The sequence below is a fragment of the Pavona decussata genome, unplaced genomic scaffold (assembly GCF_977016875.1).
Source record: "Pavona decussata unplaced genomic scaffold, jaPavDecu1.1 SCAFFOLD_223, whole genome shotgun sequence".
Classification (NCBI taxonomy): Eukaryota; Metazoa; Cnidaria; class Anthozoa; order Scleractinia; family Agariciidae; genus Pavona; species Pavona decussata.
In genome coordinates this window covers 3720083-3742329 of record NW_028145628.1, presented here as the reverse complement: position 1 = coordinate 3742329, position 22247 = coordinate 3720083, and the positions used below count along the sequence as shown (strand labels likewise).

General features: G+C 38.0%; 1 protein-coding gene across 2 annotated transcripts; it reads left to right on the top strand.

The window, feature by feature from the left end:
- Positions 1-454: 454 nt before the first annotated feature.
- LOC146459238 (SLIT-ROBO Rho GTPase-activating protein 1-like) lies at positions 455-21215 on the top strand. 2 transcript variants are annotated; one of them, XM_085089786.1, is made up of 18 exons: positions 455-705; positions 4146-4332; positions 5550-5706; positions 6565-6627; positions 6710-6823; positions 7388-7516; positions 7922-8140; positions 9261-9353; positions 10194-10361; positions 12629-12707; positions 12836-12866; positions 13373-13481; positions 14343-14403; positions 14799-14876; positions 15435-15569; positions 16502-16607; positions 17627-17859; positions 18405-21215. In XM_085089786.1, exons 1-18 carry the CDS (start codon positions 645-647, stop codon positions 19403-19405), a joined length of 3024 nt encoding a protein of 1007 aa, XP_084945912.1. In that variant the 5' UTR covers positions 455-644; the 3' UTR covers positions 19406-21215. The 2 variants fall into 2 exon arrangements, with proteins under 2 accessions (XP_084945912.1, XP_084945914.1); XM_085089788.1 differs by lacking the exons at positions 455-705; positions 4146-4332 and having other exon boundaries at positions 5630-5705; positions 6563-6627.
- Positions 21216-22247: the final 1032 nt, after the last annotated feature.

Genomic DNA, 22247 nt, shown 5'->3' with positions numbered 1-22247 from the left:
AGTCTGGCATGAAAAGTCGACTCATTAGTTGCTGGTCAAAATATGTCCAGCTTCTCTTTTTCAAGCATAAACGTAAAAAAATTTGATCCAATTTTTAAAACATGCTTACTCTTAAAACGCCGACACAAACGGTGCAGTTAACTGCTGTGATTCTGTTTCTGACCTTCAAAATCCGAAAGCTGTCCAAAACCCACAACTTTTGGCTTGCATTCAGATCGTAAAAATGAAACAAAATTCATCGAAACGTAACTAACTCCAAGATCCACTGACTCGTTTCTTAAAATAACCTGTAAAGATGCAAGTCTGAAAAATAGCCGTATCAATTTTTGAGTAAAGGAGATTTCACAGCGTTGGAAAAAAATCTCTCTTTCAGCTCAAGAAAGGAAAGGACTTCGATCAGGAGGAACCTCCGCTGTGCCTCGCTTTCGATACACAAAATCGGTAGAGCCTGGGACCCAACACTCTCCGAAGCTGTAATGTTTCTTCCGGCCAACCTACGCCGTCTATATGTGTGAATTCTGATCTCAAAACAAGGCGTCCTTGGTCTTAAAACCAAGCATAAGCTGGGAAGTTCCTTCCTTGATGAAATCAAGTCATCATTTTATCAAGATGGTGTAGCGGCGTACACGTTTTAGGCGCTAACAATGACGAGTAGCGGAAAGAAAGGCAAGGCCGCTGTCCTCGAGTTTGATACTCAGACTAAAGGTGAGTTATATAAACTAGTCCAGTGGTGAAGCAGCATTGCCACGGGCATTAAATAAATGAGCAGTTATTACAAATACGACTTGGTCGAGAAGTAACCGAGATATTCGCCCTGGCTGGCTTCCGGGGCGATTAAAATCTGCGATGCGCGAGGAGAGGGGGCCGTGCTCTTCACGGTTTCAGTGACCGGTCGCAAACCTGAAAAGGCGCGTTGATTTTCTGTTTATGCCAAGAGTAAATATTAGGTTAGATTCGTTCATTTTATCTGATTTAACAGAGAGAGCAAGCCGCCTTCCTTTGCCTAATCATGAAATTTAAGCTCAGGAAATTTTAAAGTGTAGCCTTCCTTTAAGTGATGTTATAGTGACGATGCTATATTAGAAATTGGAAAGAACTTCTGCCTATCTGCAAGACCAGTCACGGGAAATATCACACAGTTTTGTATATACAAGCATACAAGCAAACTTCTTCAACTTTTCAGCATAATCAGACGTCTCTGTGTTTGGCCCAAAGAAGGCAGTTTCGTTTCAGACTTCTTTTGACAAGTTGCCATTTAGTTGTTTATTCACCAAGCTTTCACGATGCCATAAATATACAAATACAGTACGGTCATACAAGTAAAACTGAAATACGCTTAAGCATTTCTCTTGATGCAAATTTCAGCTTTGCTGCGTGGTGGAAATTTTAAAGGATCTTGGTTTAAATTTGCCAATTTAAACGTGTTTTAGAACCATTAAATATTTAAACCACTTAAAACGAAATGTTATCAGAAATCATCGAAAGGAGTTTCAAGATTCCGCCAAAAGCTGGCCTCTATGCAGTGGCATGCTAGACCACAGGCATTCACAAATTACTGTTTCTTTCTTATCCACAGGGTGAATGTAACCTTTCCATTTTAATGCACTGGTTTTGAATCTTTTGTTTGCAGTATTGTTTCTAGGTTTTGGTGTAGTTAGTTTCTTGAATTTGTGTTGTATTAAAATCTCGTTGAGTTGTAATTAAAGTGCGTTAATTTTGTATGAAATGTACAAGATTGTAGAAGTTTAAGATTGTAGAACTCTTTCGTTGAAAATCGACACATCAAATGGCTAGTTAAATGTACAAGTTAGTTAATAATTGGAAGAGATTAGGAAGCGTGCGTGTGTGAACTTACTGGAGTTGTACTTTACCAAGAAATCGCTTTCTCCTCGTGTTTTGGGTCACGAAACGTTTAAAATTCATTGAATTAATCTTAATTGCCGCCATTTTCATTTACGAAATACAGAACAGACAGATAACATTTTGAAGACAGCTGTGAACGCCGAAAGTTGATATTTTAAACCTACGTTGCAAAGAAATAACAGGGAGAATGTTATTTTTGTAATTTTATAAATCAATACATTCTCAAGTAGTTATATTTAGTTTCAACACAATTATGACTTTTGATGACCTAGTTAGAGTGCAAAACTGATAAAGTTGCAAGGTTTGAACACATACATCCTTTGACTCAATCTTTGTATTTTCAAATGATTTTTACTACACACAAAACCAGTACTTTCCTGTGTTTGTATTACCTTTAGTTAAAGCTTTTTTTGAAGTGTTATGATTTTATTTCGTCTGTAGCAGGCATGTTTCTAATCTAGAACATTACTTTCTGGGAAAAATCAGTTCGTCCAAAGTAAGTCTGAATGAACATTCTAAATAACAATAAGATCTGAAACATGTCTTCCTTTATCTAACAAACAAGTATTGTTATGATGTCACTTTCAAACAGGAGTTATTTGTTTTCTTTTTGGCAATATACTTGTGGATATTTCCGATTTGTGGTTAACATTCCTCAATACTTTCAATCATTTCATTTTCATTTTATTTTTCAAAGCTATTGTTGTTTTTAATACATTTTGTGAAAACTAAAACCCTTATCATATATCAAGGTTTTTGCAACTAACTTTGCAGTTTCTTTGAAGAAAAATAAGAAAAGAAAACTAAGACCTGCACTTCTGTGCTATATTGATTGATTGTGTAATTTCCTTGGAACAGGAAGTTGAATGTCAACAGGATTCAAAGCCCAATAGTGACAAGCATCTAACTTCTCCTTATAATATCACTGCTTGATCAAATGTTCAGGTTATGAGAATAAAGGAAATAATCACCAAGGATACATTGCCTTGATGTTTAAACAAATTCTCCCAACTGGTTCCATAAGAAATAAACGGAGAAGAGTAAAGAGATTATATGTGTTGATATTGAAACTGGTTAAGAAAAACTGTGATCTCACTTCGTTAACGGTCGGTTTTTACTTTGAAGAATGAGGCTGTGGAATATTTCTTAATTGGCAAGACATTCTTCCAAAATTTGCTCAAAGATCTTTGTACCCTCAGATAAACATTGGTCACATCTTGTAGATATGTTTTAAACTTGATTTAATTATCAATCATTTTGGCAAATTACATAAATGAGAAATCAATATTTTCCAATTTAGTCTAGTTACATATAATTAGGCTGCTATTAGCTGAATTCCCACAACTAAGAGGGACACCCTCTGTGTATAAAATGGCACAGGTGGGGTGTTGGAGAAATCTTATAAACTACATACAGGTGGGAACCCATCATTGCTAAAATTTGGCATAAGGTGGTTTTCAATTGAGTGTTGAAATATATTTGTGTTTGCTAAATGGTTTGCTTTACTATGCTTCACGATTGGTAGGAAAAACTTGCAACACTTTCTCCACCAGTGAGAAGGAAAATAAAACCCTTCATTGACTTGCTTGCTGATGTTTTCCTATGCTTGATTTACAGAACTTACATGATTCTCCTTTGGTGCTTTATGTTGTTTGTGTCTGAACATGTGACTGGTTGGTTTTACAACACTCAATTGACAGTTGCTCTACAATGCAAAAAAATAGCTTCTCGTATATAAATAATGAAAAATAATAGTCTTTATTTACCCTTGGCAGTGTTTATGGAACAAGTGCTAGTGGGTTCACAAACATGTTCATGGTTAAAAATTATCCGAACTGGTGGACCAGCTGGCTATATATATATTTACATGTACAAGTACAAGTGCGGCTGAGGAGTTGAACTAAGGGCTACCAAGAAACAACACCAGATAGTTGTCTGTATCCATGTGGCTGCAACATGTATCAATAGTAAACTGCTTCTATAACAGGTCATAAGTTTGACTCTGGTCCTGAAGGAGATTTTCTTCTTTATGGATGCTCATGTCAAACTGAATATAAATATGTTTAAGAGTTACTTTACAATAAATATTTTATTCACTGTGGATAAAACAAGTCACATGGTCTGCACTAACAACAAGGCACTCCACATCAGGTGGCATGAATTTAAGCAGCTCAGGCCACAGCATATGTCCGTCTGATAAGGCCAATGATGACCCTTGTAGGTCCCCAGCTGTTATGAGGTGTGACACATATTTAACATTATTTTGTAATTTGTTCTTTCAGAGGTGCGGCAGATTCTAATTGAGCAACTGAAATGCTTTGACAGCAAAACAGAAGGCAAAGTTCTGTTCCTTGCGGATCTGCAAGAGTTTTTTAGGAGGCTTTCAGAAATTGAACTGGATTACTCAAGAAACCTTGAACGACTTTCAAAGATGTATTTGGACAAGCTGCAAAGGCAGAAAACCCAAAGGTATGCCATAATTTAGAAATCTCAGTAGTCAGTGAGATGCTTGAGGGGAAAGTACGTGGAGGGTTGCATCAGGAATGGATACATGTCTGCACGATGCTCTCGTTAATAATGTTCTATTTTTGGGAACTTGCTGTTTCCCCACAGTTCAGAAAATTAGATGGCGCAAGGTGAGAGCACTCCCCTCCCACCAATGCGGCGCGGGTGCAATTCTCAGACTCTGCATCATATGTGGGGTTGAGTTTGTTGTTGGTTCTTCTCCTTACTACGAGGGGTTTTTCTCCGGGTATTCCAGATTTCCCCCCTCCTCCACAAACCAACATTTCCAAATTTCAATTTGATCTACCAGTAGACTGTAAGCAGTCTCATAATTTTAACTTTTCGCATGCCCTGCTTGGCTCTGAGGAACAAAGGATGACCGCTCCCAGTGTAAATTTGATCTGGATTATCGTCAAGCACTTTATCATGAGCCTCTGGCTCAGGAGATTGCGCAAACACTCCCTGTGTTATTGACGTTAAATAAATTACTTTATTTTCCTTTTACTTGATTTTTAGTATTTAATATTCCCAATCTCTGTGCGTGCACCAGCTTGTGTAGAAAGTATTCAGTACAGTCATGTAAATGTGAATTGAACTAACACAGATTTTTGTGTGGGGGGCTGAGTCCAATTTTAAGTTGGAGCCATTGCTGCAAAGTTCTTGGTACTTTTAAGTTTACCCAAACTTACATGTACCTTCATGTTGACAACAATCATATAAATCTATAAGTCAAAATTTACATCAGTATGTGGGACTACAGCAGGGTAGTCATTAGATTTCTGAAGACAGGAAAGTTTGCTGCAACTGTCATCTTTCATCTGCTTTCATAATCTAAGGGTGTGTTCGTATTGACCCTATTCCAGAATAGGAAAACATTCATTGGTGACAAGAAATCTCCCATCAGAGGTTTTAGGAGTTACCGGAGTACAAATTATCATATGTCTTCCCAAATTTACTTAAAAAGAGAAATCTAACAACTATTCCACTTATTCTTATTCCAGGATACAGTCAATCGAAGTTCACCAGCCATCATCATACTGTATCACACAAATCATTTTAGATTTGGTTACCAGTTGTATAATTATTATGGCTGGACTGTTTCTAATGACAAGGTCCATATCATACACATAGCCATGGATCTAGTTTTTTAACTGTGTTATGGTTGCCTTTTATTTGCTTAGAAAAGAGAAAGGAACAACAATGGATTTATGGCAGCAAGTACTTATTGAAACAAAGAACAAGTCTAAAATGCATCTTGGTCTCAGTGAGAATGTTTCTAACAACATTGTGAACAGATTTATGATTATCAGTGATGACTGTCAAAGAATAGCAAAAAAGGTAATTATTTTAATTTCACTTAAGGATAACAAAAATAGTTAATGGGTGATACTAGTTTCATGCATTATAATGAAAAACTAAAAAAAAAAACAGTAGGTCATGGGAATAATCAATTACAGAGTTTTGAATGGTTTAGCAGCCATGGGATACCTACATGTAGTATTATATCATGGCTGAGAAATAGTGGCTTAAATTGTCTTCTGGTCTTTCTTGCAAAAATGAAATTTAAGCATGATCTGCCAATGTGTCTTGGTTGTCCATAATAAAACAATAACTTGTGCTTGTTGGATATGGCAGACTCAGTACTACATGCCTAGTTAGTTATCCAGCCTGCTTCCATGGAAAAGTAATTGTTGATTATTACTGTCAGTATTCAATAATTATTGTTTTTGTTATTTATTTGCTGTATGTAAGGGTGAACTTTGTTTCCATGAAGAGTACAGCCAACTCTAGTTTTATAATCTAACAAGCACCTTTGGAGCCGATGTTGGTGCCATCCTCTAGTGACAGCAGTGATGTGGAATATAAAATTTATATTGCCTGCTGAGTTTGTTGTTTTCTCCCAGAAATTCAGAATATAAACAAAAGCTTCCTGTTCCTTTTGTCTTTCCTACTTGACCCAACTCTTATGGAAGGCATGCTATTTCCCTTAGGTAAAATTGTTGAAAATTCAGGTCTATTTCAAAAATTCATTTTGGTGGGATGGTAACTTGTAAATACCCTTGACAGCAGGCTAAAAGGGAAATAAGGTGGGGACTTACTAGTATATAATATCAAGTAAAATACAAGAGGCAGGAGTGACCCTTATCTTATAATAAGGAATGTGATATACACATTGTACCTATTTGCTTTCTGCAGTGTCGAGAGACAGCAACCACTTTACAAGATGAACTTCTCAAGTCAGTGCAGGAGCTTAACAGGGTGAGTATATTCAGCAATTTGTGTTATTAATTTGGCGTGCTTTATTGGGAGTTGAAACTGTTTTATTTTTGTATATTTGCAGCGACTCCACCGCTATCACTCCATGGCTATAGAAAGCAAATCTGCAGAACAGAAACTTCAAAAGATGGAAGATTCACGAAGGAAGAATGAAAAAATGGCCAAGCAATTTGAGAAGGTACTATGAAAATAATGCTGCTCAACAGTGTACAGATGTACAATGTATGTGATGTACCCGAGCTTGTGATAGTTACGTGTAATTGGTTGAGGGGGCTAGCCAATTTAATGACTAGGAGAAGTGCTAGGAAGGAGGTTTCTTACTTAGGAGGACTAGGATTATTCATCCTCATCATCATCATCATCGTCATCATCATCATCATTCATTGCTATCATAAACAGTTCCTTCTCCATATGTGGGCACTAGGGTTGGAAATCAATTGCCTCCGTCAATCTCTCTCCTGCATAACAGTGGAGGCCTCAGTCCAAGATTTTAAAATTCCAAACTCCTGTAAGTCTTTCACCACTGTGTACCTCCATGTCTCTTTCATTTCTTGCCCTCTGATGTCTAGGTGTCGGCGATGCATGGAATCTCTTCCTCTCTATTTCTATATGTCCGATCCACTGTCAGTGTATTTTTTGGTTGAGTGTCAGACCACCAACTTTGGGGACAGAAGCTCTACTCACTGACTATGACACTGCTCTGGCACACTTTTGGAAACTGATATTTCTGTAATTTTTTCAGCATCAACAAAAGTTTGTAGAATGCAAGAAGCGGTGTGTAAAAGCAAAAAACGATTATGTCCTATCTCTGGAGTCCACAAACCGCTTCCTGGGAAACTACTACAACAACTTTCTTGGAACACTGGTAGATGTAAGTATTTTGGAGTCCTACAGTCAAATATTAGGCTTCACTTTATTATGGCGTATGAGTTTCAGTATAGAGACAAGATAGGAGAATTTGTTCTTTGATATCAGGGGTTAAAGGGTTAACTAAAGACAACTGCAATTTTCTCTCATACAGTGGAACCCCGATTTTACTATCGTTGATCTAACAATATTCCCAATTTAATAATCAACATTCTGTGTCCCAGCAAAAGTTATTTATACATGTAAATCGGGAGTTCGCTTACAACGATATCCTGATTTAATGACATGATGTTGCTGCCCCCCTTGCCAATTTATCGTAAAATCGAGGTTCCACTGTATTTTAACTTTTATTTGGTGCATGTTTGCACAAATGATGATATTAATTTTATTGTATTTCAATGTTATTCAGGGCTTTGATTCTAATTACCACAACTCTTTCAAGCGAGGGGTAGAAGCATATGTGACAGCTGAGGCTCATCTTGCTGGTGTCACAATTCAGTCAGCTGATACCATACGTGAAGGGAAGCTCTCCGTACAGGCTGAGAGGGATAAACAGTTCTTTTTCGAAGACAGCACAGCACTTATGCAGCCATTTACATTTGCTTTTTTACCGCACAATGATGAAGAGGTAGGTTCATTGTATGTTCAGAGCAAAAGGCTTATGCTTGAAACTTCAGCACTTGAATCTCTTTATGGTGCCCAAGTTACCTTATTATTATTATTATTATTATTATTATTATTATTATTATTATTATTATTATTATTATTATTATTATTATTATTATTATTATTGAAAGAAAAATAAGTAAGAAAAAGTTTTATGAAAAGAAATGGATATTCAAATGAGAAGAAATTGATAACTACGTGAAAAGTCTTAAAAGCTGATTCGCCTAATCTACTATTCTTTTTTTTTTTTAATCTGATGTTGCTTGGTTTAATTGGTTTAATTGGTTTAATTTGTTTATTTGGTTAAATTAGTTGAATTATTATTATTATTTGAATTATTTGATTTGCTTAAAAATAGAAATGGGGTAACTGTGCAAAATGTATCAATTGTTATTATTTTAACCTATATATAATATTGTCAATGAAATAGTAACTGCTCTGTAAATGATAAATTTCAATAAATATTATATAAATTAAAAAAAAATTATTATTATTGTTATTATTATTATTATTATTATTATCAAGATGGTTTGGAGAAACATTTTAAAATGAGGTTGTTGAAATGTCATGTAACGTTTTCGTTAATTTTCCTTTTAAATAATTATTATTATTATTATTATTATTATTATTATTATCAAGATCGATTTTGAGAAACATTTTAAAAGGAAAATTAACAAAAAAAAAAAACCTTACATGAGGTTGTCGAAATGTCATGTAACGTTTTCGTTAATTTTCCTTTTAAATTATTATTGTTATTATTATTATTATTATTATTATTATTATTATTATAAATTTTCCTTTTAAATTATTATTGTTATTATTATATTATTATTATTATGATAAATTTTCCTTTTAAATTATTATTGTTATTATTATTATTATTATTATTATTATTATTATTATTATTATTATTATTATTATTACTATTACTATTATTATTATCATGAGTTCAAGTGAACTCTGTTGATAAACCAAACATTTGTTTCTATGCACCCCCTTTCTTTGACCCAAGACTGCAGTTTCTATAGAAACTAACCCCCTTATTTAAAGATGCATCAGTTTGTTGCTTGTTATGTTCCCAGTTGAATCAGGTGTCACCTCAGCAGACAGATGTGATAGAACACCATTACAAAGTGTATGAGAGGCTCCAGAAAATACAAGCTGAAACTGATGAGGTCTGTGACATGTTTCATTTGTTTATTCATTTGTTCAGATAAATTCAGTTTTGTGTGACTAAGCTTAGCGAGATATTTCTCACTCCAGGAACACGCAGGGTTTCAGCATAGTTAGTAGAGGAGACTGGTTATGAAAGTCGGCAAGAATCAAAAGCAAAAATAACAGTGCTGCAATTTAGGTTGAAAGTTCCCTGACAGTGCACAACCTTTTGTTCTTTGGTCGCACATTCAGACTGAATAAATTAATGGTACGTTTCTATTGGTCAGTTTTTTTAACCTTATTGGAGTGCCATTGAGCGTTGTCACCTTTGTGCACCTTCAAGGGCAAAAAAAAGCCAACAAAAACCTAAAACAAGGAAGAATGTGGGGCTTCATAACCATTGCCCTTTATTAACTATGGTTTCAGAATGTTAGTCCATATTTTGTTAAGTAGTTCAGCTATTTAAAGCACATTTTACAATATTGTTGACTATAAAAATAAGCAAAAAAATGAACGACGTTTCGGTGTCATCTTGGCACCATTATCAAGCTTTTTTGCTTATTTTTTGCTCATTTTTATAGTCACATGTAGTGATTGCATGGCTCATAGCTATTGTCTATAAGAGTACAGACAATATGAGTGATGTCAGATGTAACGCATGCACCTTCTCACCAGGAAATAAAGCCAATTCCACTTGTACGGTACTTTTTCCATATTATAATTTAGAAATCAATGGCATTTTCCTATGGTCTATACTGTTAATAGACTATAGGAAACTGCCGTTGATTTGTTAACAACATCTTCACTTTAAAATTTTAGTGGCAACCCTGTAACTCTTTTTTTTTTTTTTTCGCTTTTAGATTGGTAAAACAACAGAGGCCACATCAGATGCCCTTAATGAGATGCATCGTCAGTGGGATGGTGAGATGATGAGAATGGCTAATGGTGAAATTGACAATGTGTCAGGCAGTGCCAGCTGTGCGTCCATTAAGAACAGCAGTGAAGACTTAGAAATGTATTACATCATGGTATGTACTGTAAAATGATGTGTCTATTTTGATTACTTACATGTAAACTCAGTGCTGTCAAGAAGGGCCGGTAGCTGGCCAAAACAGCCGGCTACTGGCCAATCTTCGGCCGGCTACTTTCGTCTCACTTCAGTGTTAATTTTGGTAAGAAACTTAAAATAAGGAAAAGATCCAACCAAAATAATTGTGAGACATCCACCTCAAATGTCTGAGTCAAAATAAAGGCGCATTTCAGGAGTTTTAAACATGTTTACATGTACCTTTGCCACGCGCAATGGAACTTGATCGAAGGGGTCGTGGAACGGCTGCGAAATTTTCAGAGAACAAAATCCAGCAAGAAACCAGCTTAAAATAATGAAAAGATCCTGCAAAATAATAGGCCTTATCACGGTTTTCGACGCCATTTTGACGAGTAGGCAAACACGTCTGAAATAACAGTGTTTGTATGGGAATCCGATGTCAAATAATTTTCATAAAACATCGCTTCTGAAAAACTCATGAATTGGAAACTTTTAGCACTAGTAAAAGGATTTTAAGAGAAAAATTTGGAGGGATGTAGCTGTGCCAGAAAGCGTCCAGTCGTGTTTTGAACTTTCCATACATTTGTCTGTATTTTTTTCCCGCGAACTATTTTAAGTAGCAGTTCACGGCTGGTTCGCTATACAGACAAATGTATGGAAAATTCAAAACACGACTGGACGCTTTCTAGCACAGCTACATCCCTCCATTTTTATTTCTTAAAATCCTTTTACTAGTGCTAAAAGTTTCCAATTCATGAATTTTTCAGAAGCGATGTTTTATGAAAGTTATTTGACATCGGATTCCCATACAAACACTGTTATTTCAGACGTGTTTGCCTACTCGTCAAAATGGCGTCGAAAACCGTGGTAAGGCCTATTGTAAAACATCCGGCTGAAACATCTGGGTCTAAGTAAAGGCACATTTCAGGAGTTTTAAACGTGTTAACCTTTCGGTGGAAGTATAACAAGTTGAAGCAGATCAAGGTGATCGAAGGGTCGTGGAACGACTGGGACATTTTCACAGGACTAGATCCCAGGCTTTCGCATGTCAGAAGAAAGTGCATATGAATCTGATATAAACAACTTACTTCAACTTCAGTATTGTTAGCAATTATTGTACACCAGGTCGCCAAAGGGCAAAGTCAAAAGGACAACATGAACTTAAAACATGAACTTAAAACAGTGAATGTATTTTTTTTTAATCAATTTGAAGATTATCATTTCACTCTTTTCCAAAAGCCAGTGATTGAGATTTTGAGGAAAAGAACGCTCGTAATAAACATAGAATATGGTAATATAGTCTTAATTTTGGTTGTTCTTAAGGCCCAAATACCGTCTGGAAAATGTTGGAAAAATCATTCCAAAGCATCTAAATTTCAAAATTTTCCTCCTGCTCTTCAAGCGGATGCGCCTGCTCGACGTCAGAACTTATGTATAGCCAGGGTCCGAAATTAACTTTTTTAGGCAGGCGCCAAGTGGCGACTGAAATTTTTTTTTCAGTCGCCATATGGAAAAATGTGGTCGCCAAAAAGCAGAAAAAAAAGTGTCAATAAAATTTTTCCTTCGCAGCGAAACACAAACCAAAATTTTTGGTTGCCAGATGGAAAATTCGCGTCTGCGTTTGAGGCCGCAATGGCGATTTATACACCTACCACTGAAAAACCACAACGAATGAATCGAATGCCGGCTATATACGCAGTTTCATAAGAATGCTAAATGTTTTAAGTCAACTTTATACCTTCTCTCGTCTCTACCTTTTGGAGAAGAAATGTACCCGATTGAAAAACTGCCGGTTGGTTCTTTGCTCTATGTTCAAAACTGTAAACAATCTTTCCTTTCGCGTTCTGTCAAGACGATCGACGGATCGCGAAGTTGTTCGCACCAGGCCACAACCGTGCAGCATTTCTCGTTCAAAAAACATGGCGGCGAAGCTTCGCACTGCTCGAACTGTGAAGCGTTGTGATAGATTTATATTAACAGGAAAATCGGTTTTATACTTCAAAAGCAGTGGAAAGGTAAAAAGTAAGTGACCAATTGGCGGGCGGCTTTGAATTTTATTTTTATCGATTTGGCTGAAAATCAAAGTTATTGTTTGTATAATGATCGTCGCATGAAATAGTTAATCGCCTGCTGGCAACTAGTTGTGAAATTGTGGTCGCCAGTGCAAAATTTTTAGTCGCATTGGTGACCAGGAAAGCGCAATTTCGGACCCTGATAGCTGTATTTTTATATATTTTTATATTTCAGAAAATGAGAGAACTGATCCTTACCAGTAGCTTAAAGGTCAGAATGGAAGCTGAGAATGACATGCTGACAAAAACTCTTGGTTAGTACGAGCTTCAGCATTGTTGCTTGATACTTATCATTTTTTACTTTCATTTGCATGTAAGAATATTTCACAAAGTAGGAGACTGGTTTCAGTTTGAAACTTATATATTTTTTGTATTTTTACAGGAGAGGTAACACCGGATGTAGTTGGAGCCAGGTAAAATGCTTAACACTATGGACATTTTTTTGTAACCTTGTAGAAGCATTAAAACTGGACTTAACCCCTTAACCCCTAAGGCAAAACGACATTTTCTCCAGATCCAAGTCTACAAACTCAATGTCCATGTATGATATACCATTTTAAAGCTACTCATGAGTGTATTTCATTACTGATATAATTATGAATGAGAAAAGTTATGGCTTTGAGATAAATGGCCTTAAAACGTAAAAATTTAAAACTTCAAAAACATCCCAATCCTTGTGTATATTAGGTATACCCCTAAACTATAGCTTATTTTGCAGGTCTCAACATCTTTATTAATGTGAGAGACGTCTTAAGACCCACAACTTCTAGGGGAAAAAAGTTGAAAAGTTATGGGGGTGGTCAACTATGTCACATATGGAAATTCATAGAAATCTGTCAAATATTGACAGAGTTGTGGCCTAATGTGCCAAATGGCACTCTAAGGTATTAAAGGGTTAACACTCTGTCTTTCTTTGAAGACTTAAAAGGCCACACGTGGACATGTCATCTAAAGAGGCTTCAGCTATCCTTGACTCTGTACACAAGAAGACCAAAGTGTTTGGCTGTAATTTAGAAAATTATTTAAAGGTGAGCTTCAAAATTAGAGGTTAACTTGTTGTTAAGACCTGCATGGGTCAAATTACATGTACTTCATGAATGTATTGGTGCCTGCAGGGTGTGGAGATCCTGTGGTCTGATGGTTCATGTGTCAGACTTTCAATCAGATTTTTTATACAAAGATCAGATGGTCAGTGGTTCAGTGCTAGTTTGGTCGCTATATTGTCATGTTTTTTCATAATTTATGCTTCCTCCACACCATCTCTTTATCTTGGGGGAGAAGGGCAGGCACAGTGGTGAGAGCACTTACCGCCCACCAATGTAGCCTGGGTTTGATTCCTGGACTTGGTATCATGATCACGTGGGTTGACAGAGTTTGTTGTTGGTTCTCATCCTTGCTCCAAGATGTTTTCTTTGGGTACTCCAGTTTTCCCTTCGCCTCAAAACCAACATTTCCAAATTCCAATTCGATCTGGAGATTGTCCCATACTGTAAAGTGCATTTGATCATCTCGTCATGGAATTATGCACTATAACAAATTTATTTATTTATTTATTTATTTATTTATGGGCACTGGGGATAACATACTGTGGAAACTTTTTGATGGTCGACCATTATTTCATTCGGGAGTGAGCTCCAGTACTCCTAGTTACTCTGCAGTTGATGCATTCCATAGAAACTGATTTAATCTCTGGTCATGTGGACTGCTAACCAGTGACTCAAATGCGACTTAAGCTGCCCAGGTGTGCTGGCAAAGTGGAATGCCAGAGGGATTCTCTATTCATCATATAATTTTAGTGACAGGGAACCCCTAGAACGACCAGCTACATTCCACCATATGGCAACTGTTATTTATAGTGTAAGGCAACCCACTTTTATTTCAACCTGCAGATTACTGGAAGAGAAATTCCTGAAGTAGTAGAAAGTTGCATCAAGTTTATAAAAAAATTTGGTAAGTATTTAATTTTTTTTATCAGCTACGTATACTTGTAGTGTTTGTGGTGTAAGTTCAGAATTTGGTGTTTGGAGTAGAAAAAAAAGATGCAACAAACATCTTTTTGTAATAACTATGCAACATGGAATGCACAATACACTTGAAATTATTTCACTTGTTAACGATTGAAGGTGTGTTTTAACAGGAATATTATTTTTGTCTCTATCAAGGCAAGATTTTAAGGGTGGGTGATTTAACTTTAATGTGGGCAAAGTTGTTGTGGCCAAGCCTACTTTGACTGCCAATTTGCACAGGACTGAATAGAGTGTACTTTCAACCAAACAAAGCTCAATATTTTAAGCCTTTTTTCTCCTATATTTTAGTATTTCTGATATTTGCCTGTTTGTTTTCAGGTCTGGATCATCAAGGAATATTTCGGTTATCAGGATCAACCACAGAAATCAACGACATGAAACAGTTATTCGAAAATGGTAAGAAGCTGTAAAGAAAAGGAAAAATGAAAAAAAGCTGTTATCACCATCAATTAAGCCTTTCCAGGTGCTGCACTATCTATGTATCTAATGGCCACACTTTACCATCTTATCCACCGAGTAAGTTAAGTATGGACCATGCCACCCTCTACCCTCACACTGCTCGATAGCTTTCATTTGAATGGTCACACTTTAGGATTTCATCCACAGACTAAAAAGTTTGAATCACCTTGTACAGTATAATAAACAGCACCACAGGAAAGTACTGCTCAGAAGCTTTCATTTGAATGGTCACACTTTACGACTTCATCCACAGACTCAAAAGTTGGAAACACCTTGTACAGCATAATAAACAGCATCACAGGAAAGCCTTTATTTTTTTGTGAGAAGCTGTGCAATAGGATCTTATCTACAGGCTGAAAAGTTAGAAAGCATTCCACGTTACTGGCATTGAGGGTAAAGAAATAAGAATGTGTGTCACGTCTGATGTGTGTGCTCCTTATATTCCTTGTATCTCTTCTCAGAAATAAATTTTATTGCACTTATTATTTTGTTTAGGTCGTGATCCTTTAGCAGGTCTGAATCACTGGAAGGATATCAATGCTGTAGCAGGATTGTTAAGAGTTTATTTCAGAGAGCTTGAAGATCCTCTCTTCCCCATCTCACATTATAGTGAATTTATCAAAGTCAGCTGTAAGTACATTAAAATGTGCGGTAGGTCTGCAAATGGAGTGTATCAATTCGAAGGACTGATTCTCGGAATTCTCCAAAATGGCATATTGTGCAGTTGGAGAAAAAATCCGTACCCACCCCATGGAAGGTTATGGAAGTCCTAGGAGGCGGGAGGGGGGGGGGGGGAGGGTCTTAAAAGTGAAGCTAACCTGGAATTTCCTTGGGGGGAGGGGGAGGGGACTGCACATTCTGAGAGTAATGTGCACCATTTTGAAGCAATTCAAAAGTGATTTGGGAGCGCATGGTGAATAACCCCCTAATCCCCCCCCCCCCTCCTCCTTCTGAAAGCAAGCCATTAAGACCAGTCAATTTTGTTCAGTATTTGCACTGTAAAATGCTGTTTTTATTTCCAAACCCAAATTCGCAATTAGCCAATCAGAAGCCCAATCCACTGTCCTGATATCCTACAATATGACCTGACATCACACGATATCATGGTTACTTTCAAGTAAAGTAATGTTACCGTACGATAAACAGAAAAGAGGTTTTACCAGTAAAACAGAAACCTCGTAATTTAAGATTTAGATGCTGTTTCCCAGTCATTGAAAGTTTCCCGCCAAAACTAAACTGGAGGGTGCTCGCCAACTGCGCAATAGGATGCCTGACAGATTTTATTAATACTACCTACTAAAAATATCACCGGATTTTGGGCTGAATTTGGGTGCGGTAAAAACCTCATCGTGCGCTTCGGCTGCATATCAGGCTCGTTTGGTCGTCTGCGTGTCGCCAAAATACGAACCATGGCTTGGCCAAACTGACCCGATATGCCACCAAAGTATACCAAAAAGGTGCGATTAGGTATAACAATAAATGTAATTAGTAGTCAGAACTGATGATAGCAGTAAATGTGGTTTTCCTTTGATGCAGAATCTTCGTTGTTCTTGTCTCTACAGTGTCAGGTTCAGTTGAAGATGGTATAAGGGAGTTGGCAAATGTGCTCAACGTGTTGCCCGAGTCAATCGTTCGAGTCATGAAGTATCTGTTCTCTTTCCTCAGCTTGTGAGTATTGCTGTGTTTTATGGAGTTTGTGAATAATGGTAATTGAACTGAGTGGAGTGCAATTTGGTCTGAAATCATACGCCTGATTTCAAAATCGAACGAGCGCGCAGCACGAGTTTGATTTGACACCACAAGTATGATTTCAGACCAAAATTGCGCGACACAAGTTCAATTACCACTTTATTACCCCTATTTCGAAATCACAGAGTTTTATTGTCAATATTAATATTCTATTTTTGTTACTTCATTTCTATTTTGATGGGCTAAACAAAGGATGCGATTTAGAGCAAAAAATGGTGCAATTTGGGAATAAATCGCACTGCTGAGAACCAATCAGATTGCAAGGACCACCAGTGATTTCAAAATGGGTGTAATAAACTGTGGAACATCATGCGACATAACAACAACATACCAAAGTCATACCAAAGTATAACCTGTGTCAAGCGTGCAACATCATGACCCTTGCTTTTGATAAATTGTGTAATTTTTTGTTTGTTTGTTTTTTTTCCTAGCCTTTTCAATCTCCTAAGTAACCTTTATTTATTTATTTAATTAATTAATTATTTTATTTATTTATTTATTTATTCATTTATTCATTTATTTATTAATTTATTTATTTGCCATAAAACACAATAATGTAACACCGAAGGAGCGATATGGCAAGAAGACCTCAAGAAACCATTGGGCTTATATAAAGAGGTCACCTCGAAAACAATAAATACAAAATTTAGTGCTGCGTATATTAAGAATTGTTAAGATTAAACACATGTTCTTGTGTAATGATAAGAGAACAACCTAGTGCCAGGCCCCTATCCTATGAATTACCCATGATGCTCTGGTTATGTTCCTGTTGGTAATAATGGTGAAGTTTTATTCAGACGCAATGTTACCTTTCTCATTTGATAATTTCCTAAACTAGTGCTGCAGCACCGGAATCTGAATAATATATAATCGCTTCAGTAAAATTATTAATCTGTGATTTTTGTGCCAGTGAAGTGATACTTCTTCATTTTATGCAGGGTTGGAGAACACAGTGACTCCAACAAGATGGACGCCCATAACCTAGCGGTTGTGTTTGGTCCTACGTTGTTCCGCATTCCGTCTGAACAGGACATGATAGCTTATCAGAGCCAAGTGAATGGCATGATAGAACTGCTAATTAAACATTGTAATGAAATATTCCCCAGTTCTGGGGAAACTCTTCCTGCACAACTGTCTGAGACTGAAGACAGCGAGAGCGGAGGCGAGGAAGGTAAGCCTCCACCCCCCCCCCCCCCCCCCACCCGACCTTCAAATGCCAGATGCTAACTAGGAGAACCAATAGCCCCGAGTCACTTTATGCTTCTTGAACAAAACTACAACTGAGGCCCTCAAACTGCAACTGTCATAAATACTTTAGTTTTTTGTTTTGTTTTGTTGTTGTTGTTTTTGTATGTTTTTTTTTTTTTTTTTTGTTAAAATCGTTAATGACTGGACTTACCAGGTAATGCGTTACAGTAGAGAGCCGGCATCCTCAGTCGGTTCAAAAAAGCTCTGAAATTGTTCTCGTGTATCATAATATTTCTGATTCCTCGATTGCTTGATTAGCCTAATTTGACGTGATTTTTCTTTTCTTGCCTTTATTCCTTTATTTAGTGGAGGGTTTTTTTTACGTAGGACGCACCTCTTTAACACCCTTTCAAGCCATTTTATTATAATTTAACTTTTCCACGCTTTGAATAAACATTTGTATGTAAACCATGTTAAGTTAATGCCCGGAGCTTTTGTGTGACTTTATCATATTTAATCAATTTGCAGAAGAGCCGAGAGACGCCGAAGCTCTGTATGACTACTCCGCTCGCTCATCCAAAGAACTCTCCTTCAAGAAAGGCGACATCATCCGAGTCTACAAGCGGTTCAATTCAGACTGGTGGGATGGCACCATTAATGGAATTGAAGGTTTCGTCCCCGCCAAATACATAAGGATTTACACAGACGACACCGACACTGATGTTACAGACAGTGAAGGAAACATCTCGATCTCCAGCGAGGTTTCGCTATCTCCAAAAGTATCCAGTGACAGGCCAAAGGACCTTATTGTGCGTCCGAGGATACCCAAGAGAGAGGGCTCGCTCAAGGGTAGGGATAGTATCCCTTCGCCCACTGAGGTGGCGAGCCCCTTAGGAACAAGCCCCCAGGTACAGTCTGGTGGGACGTCCTCGTTTAAGAAGTCCTCAATAACGGGAACGTCACCTTCATCATCACCAGCAATAGGAGCTACGTCGACTGCGATCTCATCTGAGGATATTGTGAAGCGCCAACTGTCGCTACTACGGAAGGCCCCAAGGGAAGAGAAAGACACTGACAATGCTATTGATAAGACGCCTGATAAAGAACAGCCGGCATTTAATATGCCGCGGCTTCGCAGTATCTCTCCCAATCGAAAATCATCATCACTCAGCCAAGACAAAGGAGACGAGGACAAGAAAGGAGGGGAAACACCCTTGGGGGGTGGGGATGTCACTAAAGAGGAAAACCGCAGATCAGTGGAGGGTATTTGGCCACCCAGAGGGGAGTCCCCCGGGGGCAACACTCCACCGAGCAGTCCGCGGACGTCATCGGCAGGGAAGATCCCCCCAGCTGTACTCCCCAAACCCAAGGGGGGTCGTAACCCAGCTCCCCCATTCCGTAAGAATTCTGATGATTTGTTGGCATCACTGCAAGCGGCACAAGCCGTACGGAACCACCGCGGAAGCGCCTCTGTGGAGGATCAGAGAAAGAGCAGGGGCTCTATAAGCGGGGATGATACATCCTTTTGATGGGGTAGGGACACCCCTGGGAACAAATGATCGGAGTACAAACACATTACAGTAGTTACGTGGTAGGAGTTATTTAGATATTTCAATAGGAAAGATATCCTTGGGGAAAGCAACTAAATGAAACGGGGAGAAGTTTCACGAGCTGTTTTAGATGTCGGAATACCACTGGGGAGGGTGTGGGGTGGTGCGGTGGGAGGGGGGGGGGGGTATTTGCATCGTCTGCAGAAACATACCCTTCAGTGACTATCTTTAAAGCTGTAGACGTGATATAATTTTCTGCGAGGATGTTAGCAGGGGGGGGGGGGGGGTTGTTTTATAGTCTTGCCCGTGAATTTTGTACTGTGTAGGTTAAATACCAAATTACAAATGACCATTTAATTTTGAAAACTAGTAACAAAGTTGAATTGGGATGGTGCTGTAAATATGTAATTTTTTAAGGTAGCCATACTTTTCCAGTAAGGAATAGACCTTCAACTAAACGTGTATGTTGATTATTGTTTCTAACTTTGTTAATGGTTAGTATTATTTATGATTTTTGTCCTCGATTCGTCGATGAACCAGTAAAACAAATCAGTATTGAATTGTGCGAGACTCTTCTGCACCTCTGAGTGCACGCATATTCCGATCATCAGCGATTTTCAACTCGCTGACCGAGGAGAATGCAGCCTTGGGGCAAGATTGCTTAATTGTCCCAAAGACAGTGATAGCAAATGGGCATAAAGATTCGGATGAAATAGGCCGATACTATTTTGTCATTTAAAAGGCCTGGACCTCACTCCTGGCTGTCTTGTTCTCGAGAATTCGGTATCTAGTGTTGTCGAGTTCGTACGCTTCGACCGGACCTGCCGCCATTTTGGTTTGCACTGGTGAGCGCAAAAGCCACCGAGCGGGCCTGGGGTGGGAAGTTCCAGTCGCCATTATTAACCAAGATGGTGGCAGTTGGATCGAAGCATACGATCCCGATAATCACAGACAAACGGGAAAATAGGGGATTGTAAACAGTCTGACTAGTTTTATTTTCGGTATTAGCTATTGGGAAAGGCAACCTACCTACTGTATGTCTCGTCTTTAAACTCGGTGTTGTTGGAAATGATTACGAAGCCGTCATGTAGAGATAACGTCAGGAGTATTTTACCTTAAAATGTAGTTTAGGCTTTTTCATGTTCTGTTTATGTTTCTTGGTACATCTGTTTATCCGCGGTTGCCATGCGATGGGGCACCAAGTGACATGACGTTTAACCCAGTCACGACACACTGGGGGAGCGTGTGACGTAAACACGTGACTGCCACTGACGTCACATCGTTTGTCGGGTTCTTGACTCTTGGGGTCGTATATTACTGTGTAAAACTTCACTTTCCTTTCAAGCAAAAGTTGTATGGAACGACATTTCACGATGGAACCGAGCAAATGTAAAATACTGAATGGCTTAGGAAACTTGGATCTTAAAAAGTTTAGAGCATTTCTACTCAGATGGTTCCTTTCGCTTTTTACCAAAATTTCCGTCCAATATTTGGTTAACTGATGTAAAGTGGCTTCGCTTCTCCTGTCCAGTCTTAATTCATACTGTCCACAAAATATGTGAGGTAAATTATTTTACCCCGTTTGTCGTTGTGAGGGTCAATTATGTAATAGTAGTAGAAGTTATAAAATGTGGTAATTTCTGATGGGCAAGTTTTCGTTCAATGCCACGGCATGAATTAGTATACTAGAGAGACTTAAAGAAAAAGATTTCGAAGAAATATTTTGGTGTATGTAAGAAGACTATTAGATAACTTATGAAGCAATGAAATAAAGACCATCGTTTTGTAACTTTTATTCTGTTCAATGAGGTAAAATGGCACTAAAAAGTGTTTTCAAACTAATGCAAAATTGTCTCCGGGGTCTTTCCACTTTTCGGCGGAGAAATCCAAGATAGCGGCGTACGTTATTTTTTAAAATAAATCTAAAAATGTCGAGAAACCATACGGATGAGGTTGGAACCTATACGGCGGCTTAAACGCAAAGGATTATAGGAGTCTTTCGCTTACGTCACCCTTATCCGACCCCGTGTTCTTTTCCCCCACTTTTCTCCCTAGATGCAACCGGGCGTGCGCAGTCCGTGGGGGGAGGGGGGGGGGGCATTCCCCCTCACTGTAATGTAATGACAAAAAAGTAATGACACTCGGAGAATAGAAAGTTCGTCGAAAGGCGTTTTCTTTGTGGTCCGTAACCGGAAGTAATGACGTCATGTAGCGTAATTACGTTATGATTGCCATGCAAACGGTTGGTTATCTTGGATGAGACACCCTAGATTTCTTTCTAAACCGACAAAATTGACAAGGTCCCGGAGCGAATGAAGGGGAGAGGTGGGTTTGGGGCATTCGGAGTGGGATGGGTGTGGTAGGGGTTGGGTCAGCTGGAAGTTCCACCCTACCACACACACCAACACTTGGCATTATAACTTTTCAGCTCCCTTACATCAGGATCTGCATTGGAGATCGAGTCATGTCTAACGTTAGGTTATAACTACCGGTACCTACTACTACCGAAGTATTTTTGCGCGGTTTATGACTATGCGGGAAAAGCAAATTTTGGCAAGGACTATTGGAATCCAAAACGAAAATTGAAGATTATTAAACAACAATAATTCAGGACTCTGGGAACGAGGTTGAAAAATGACAATTCAATCGTCATACGTCTTAAGTTTTCGCGGAAAAAGCAGTTCTAAAAATATCTCTACTCAGGAAAGGGTCAAGACTCCAGCCTCCTAGTAATGGGCTCTTGTCCAAACTAAGTCAATATTTGTGTAAGTACATATTTATGTTCACATGTTTACTGTCCAAAATGAAGCCTTAGGCATTC

Bases quoted from the DNA above. Each gene is read 5' to 3' on its own strand.
- LOC146459238 (XM_085089786.1), top strand. From the start codon at position 645: ATGACGAGTAGCGGAAAGAAAGGCAAGGCCGCTGTCCTCGAGTTTGAT. The intron at 13,482-14,342 runs GTGAGCTTCAAA...TTCAACCTGCAG, and splicing joins ATTTAGAAAATTATTTAAAG to ATTACTGGAAGAGAAATTCC. The intron at 15,570-16,501 runs GTAAGTACATTA...TTGTCTCTACAG, and splicing joins TGAATTTATCAAAGTCAGCT to TGTCAGGTTCAGTTGAAGAT.